Raw genomic sequence first — 4,991 nt, 5'->3', positions numbered from 1 at the left:
GCCCCATAAACATTAGTCCTGAAAAACATTTTCAACTGCTTGGCGGTCTACAGAAAGTATATAGACGTATTCATGGTATTGTATCATCCTGTCAGATACTCATTGCTAACTTATTCACTTACCAACATGTTGTAGTCAATCTTATAACACCTAATTAATTGCTTTTTGACGTATGTGGGAGAATTATCCATTTTTCTACATAGTTAAACTGCTTCTGACAGAAGACATCTCCAGTGTGCAACACTTGAGTACAGGAAATATCATTAAAGGTCAACTTCTTAAAAGACGTAAAGATAATTGTGATTAACGAACGTTGGCACTAGTTTCGACTGTGACCTCTCAATTTAATAATCGTTCCTATTCCAAGTACTTGACCATAGTAATAGAGTACACAACAAGGTGTAAACTATGTCATTTGAACTGCACAGCAGCGACCCAAAAATGGCAGGAAACACACAGAGGCTTCGCCGATGATGAAAGTGAACTTGAAATACTTGAACAACATTATATGGAGAGCTGACAATGAACCTGCTTTCCTTGGTCAACACATGCAGAGGACGCAAACTTGTTTCTGAACTGAATACATTATCTGGATCTCTAGGTTAAATTATCCCAGTAACTCCCTCTCGTTTGCCAAGTACTGGAACATTGCCAAAGAAAGTGCAAGGGAAAGCGAATGCAGTTCTACTTTGGAATACAATTGTGTTTAAACAGTCATTTGGAAAGAGTTCTATAGTTGACTGTTTATTTTTATGGATGCATAGCTTGTACAGTGCTCCGTGAGCGAGCTGTCACTAGGCCTGCGAAGCCCCGCCGCTCTCTTCACCCAGTCGCCCGTCAAAGGCGCTCCGACACCGGTAAGCCACGCAAAGCAGAATAAAACATGTTTTGAACAGAGCTTTTGGGTTCAAGTGAGGCTTGTTTCAGGACTTCAGCTCCACCATTTTGTTTTGCGGCCCATCTCTGGGCAGTATTTCTGTTTTAATTCGGACACTAGGACCAACTGATCGCTTCTCCCCTCAACAGCAACTCCTCCCACACAACCCCGAAGTGATCAGTGTCCAACAATCGACGTGACAGAAACGCTAGGCTAATGCAGCGACCGGAATGTAACAAATTTCGCTTTTTAGCTTTGTTTTTTGGGGGAAAGGGAGAATAATCAAACTAATCTTTCCTTCGGTGGGTAACCGTCCAAAACATGGAGCCCCCAAACAAACACATCACTCTATTCACAGCTGGTACGTGACAGTTTGGATCAATTTATTCTTCAGTGAGGGGTACTTTAATAGTATGTTTATAATAAAATTTAAAACAGAAAAGAAATGAACGGTTAAAATTCGCAAAACTTAGTGATATACTTGAATATGGTCGTTTATATAAATACAATATATCACTAACACAAGAAATTATATTTTCACTTCTACTTCTTATTTCATCCACCCTCTGGGTTAAAACTGGTACAGTCGCCCCAGTACCGAGCGCAGGGATATTTCCCTCCTGTTCAAACACAGAAGCGTTGGAGAAGCAGTCCCGGGCATGTGCTGATGATTGACGGCAGACAAAAACCAATCGAACGTCGGAGTTGCCCAAGCGATATGCCCGCCCCGCGCGAAGTAACCAATAAACATGGAGTGAAGGCGGGCCTTAGGCTGTCGGAAGCAACGGGTCCATCGAGCGGTTTTTCTCCCCGTCCAACCGCCGTCAGTGGTTTGTGGGTGTTGTAGTTCATGGTTGGGCGGTCGGCGTTGCGGCTACGGAGTCGCTGGACTACAAATCCCGTGAGCAGCGGCGCGGAGGGGACATGCGCAGTGAGACGCCCTGATTGTTATATAAAGGCCGCCTCGGGGGGCGAGCAGTAGCAGTTAAGCTGAGAGTAGTCAGTGTTGTTTAGGTGTTGGGCCTGAGTGCTCGCCACAGAAGCGGAGTCTCGGAGCAGAGACTCCATTTTGGGGAAGGGGGCAACAAAAAGAGAAAAATAAATCTCACGTTTGACCCGGTGGGTCAGGAGGGGCTCATGATGTCGGAGGGGTCGGGAGACTTGCTGGGGGAGCGGAGTCAGGCGGAGGGCGGGCGGGCGCCTCCGTCTCCGAGCGTCGCCCGGGCGGGTCGGGACGGCAGAGGGCGAGCGCCGCCGAAGCCGAGCGACGCCGCCGCGGCGAAAGAGCCCGCGGCTCCGGGAGGCGGGGTCGGAGGCGGGACGGGAGGAGGCGCTCTCGCCGGAGGCAAGAAGCGGCACCGGCGTCGGCCGTCCAAGAAGAAGCGGCGCTGGAAGCCCTACTTCAAGCTGTCGTGGGAGGAGAAGAAGAAGCTGGACGAGAGGGAGAGCGTGCGGGCGGCCAAGACCCGCGCCGAGATGTTCGCCAAGGGCTTCACGGTGGCCCCTTACAACACCACCCAGTTCCTGATGGAGGAGCACAACCAGGAGGAGCCCGACCTGAACCCGGGGGGAGCTGGAGGAGGAGGGGGGGGTGCTGGTGCTGGAGGCCCCCCCCGGCGGGCCGTCAAGTCTGACGAGACCAGCGAGGAGGACGAGCTGCTGCTGCTGGACGAGGAGGAGCAGCAGGACAGCGGCAGCGACGGCATGGGGGGCGACGGCGGCGGCGAGTTCCTGCAGAGGGACTTCTCCGAGACCTACGAGAAGTACCACGCCGAGAGCCTGCAGAACATGACCAAGCAGGAGCTGATCCGAGAGTACCTGGAGCTGGAGAAGTGCCTGTCCCGCCTGGAGGACGAGAACAACCGGCTGAGGGGCCGCCTGGACGGCGGCAAGGCGGCGGTGATCGCCCGGGCAGGGGAGCTGGAGAACAGCAACAAACTAAAAGAACTGGAGCGGGAGATGGAGAGGCTGAGGGCAGAAAACCTCCAGCTCCTGAAAGAGAACGAACTGTACAAACAGGAGCAGAAACTGTCTGAAAGTGTTGATTGAACTATGAGCTCTGCTTGTATGTAAATCTGTGTATAAATCTAAATATTTTTAGTCTGTACAGAGTCTAGGTTTTTTTTTTCCTCGGCATTGTTTTTCCTTTTGAACTTGCGTTGTAAATTTGAAACAATCTTAATTATTTTGGATTGGGATGCACTTTGTTTTTCTCTACATTTTTAAACCTCTGCCTTCGCAGAGATATTAAAGTTGACTTGTGTTTTATACAAGTGATTTCCCCAACCATCTTATCTCTTCTGCAACACTTATTGATAAACTTGAAGCAACCAAAACTATCAGAAGTACAGTATTCAGTGCAATGTTTTTAACATTGTGTTTATCTGTTTTAATGGGGGTGCTCTTGCCTTATTTTAACTTAATATTGAGTTAGCTGTCAGCTAACTAAAACTTCGCAAAAGGATTGCCTATGGGACAAAATCCATCACTGCCACCGCTCTGGAGAAAACCTTTTTTTCTGAGCCCTCTAACAATGGGGCTGTTTGTGGTTGTTCTGCAGTTTGCTGCATTGTAGGCTGTTGATCTTCTTGCCAGTCATGTAAAATTGTGCCCTCATTCTTGTTTTAAAACATTAATCTAGTTAATGGTTTGGAATAGTTTTGGATTGTTCCACTATGCCATTGGTTTGTCAACCCAACTAGTTAGGCAAAACCAAATAGTTGTGTGCATTTCCCACCAGATTACTTTGAAACCAACTTTTGCTTTTAATGGGATTTTCTGTACAGTTGCTTCCTGTGTTTCCATTATCCCATATTCTGCATCTTATTCATTATACTAAAATGGTTTATGAAAGAAAGTGACCAGTAAATTACAGTATGTAGTTTTAGTTTAAAATTCTGTTAATTAAAAATGATAACACTTTTTAAAAAAAAAACCTGAATAGTTCCCCAAGAATATACTTGGAAGCCAGAATCAAGATTGTTGGGGATAAATTTGTAAAATATACCTTTTCAATGGATATATATATACAATTTAAAGAATAAAAATGAATGTCTTTAAAGAGAAGAGTATCTTGTACCTTGACTGCTAAAGTCGCAAATAAACTTCATATTCCTGGCAAAGTGATGCTTATATCATGGTTTATAATTTTGGATAACCTGAGACTTTCCAACTGTATTTAATCATAAAGACTTAAGTTCTTAAAGAATCCTGAATGCAAATGGCCCAGCTTCACAACTGATCTTGGTCTAGAATGGATTGTAACTGTTCATAATAGAACAAGTTTGCTTAAAAATTGGGTGGGAAAACTTCATTGGCCCACATCAAGGGATGCAGCAATGGTTAAGAGTTTGGAAATGTCCATGTGTTGCATGTCTAAAATCTATTTTTTCTTATTTTTAAAAAAAACTTCCGAATGGAATTGGGAAAAGATTTTAGTTTTGTTTTTCCTCCTTGCCAGCAAGTGAGTTGCTCAAAATTGGACTGCCCGTAATCTGATGTGGTTGCCCTGCTTCACTCGCCAGGATTGAACCAGACAGTCATGAGATCAAATTCTTTGCATTATACTCAGATTTTATTTCCGTCTGTTGTACAGAAGATAACTTGTCTGAAATGGTATAGATTTGAGATTGAGTTTACATCGTGACAAGGGATGTATGCAATGGTAATGGGGTGAGAAAGACTCTAATGATCTGGGAGGCTTTCACAAATGGTAAATTTCCTTTTAGTAATGGAATGAAATCATGGTAAGCTTTTGCAAAGTTAAAAATCATACAACACCAGGTTGTCAACCAATAGGTTTAATTGGAGGCGCTAGCTTTCAGAGCGCTGCTCCTTCATCAGGTGGTTGTTTTTTTAAAAAAAAGTCCCATAATTTGCTATTCATGTTTACCTTGCAAACTATAACTGACGCAAGACACAGCATTTCAAAAGCATGGTTGCCAATCAAATTTCTTTGTGTTCAACATGAACAATCTAAGAATTGGCATCCATTTTATGTAGTGTTGAATAGATTGTTCCTGCAATGTATTTGAATGTAAAGACATACTGGTACCCTGTCATTTCCTTGATGTTAAAAGCAGAACTTCCTTAAGAAACCATCTTAACTGGATTA

At 44.6% G+C, this 4,991-nt stretch overlaps 1 protein-coding gene across 1 annotated transcript; it reads left to right on the top strand.

The window, feature by feature from the left end:
- Positions 1–1,786: 1,786 nt before the first annotated feature.
- hexim1 (HEXIM P-TEFb complex subunit 1) lies at positions 1,787–3,999 on the top strand. The gene is given in 1 exon segment (XM_072561610.1): positions 1,787–3,999. A coding segment is annotated over 1 exon segment (1,125 nt). The 5' UTR covers positions 1,787–1,801; the 3' UTR covers positions 2,927–3,999.
- Positions 4,000–4,991: the final 992 nt, after the last annotated feature.

The sequence above is a fragment of the Chiloscyllium punctatum genome, chromosome 42 (assembly GCF_047496795.1).
Source record: "Chiloscyllium punctatum isolate Juve2018m chromosome 42, sChiPun1.3, whole genome shotgun sequence".
In the NCBI taxonomy this organism is placed as follows: domain Eukaryota; kingdom Metazoa; phylum Chordata; class Chondrichthyes; order Orectolobiformes; family Hemiscylliidae; genus Chiloscyllium; species Chiloscyllium punctatum.
This window is presented reverse-complemented; position numbering and strand designations above follow the sequence as displayed.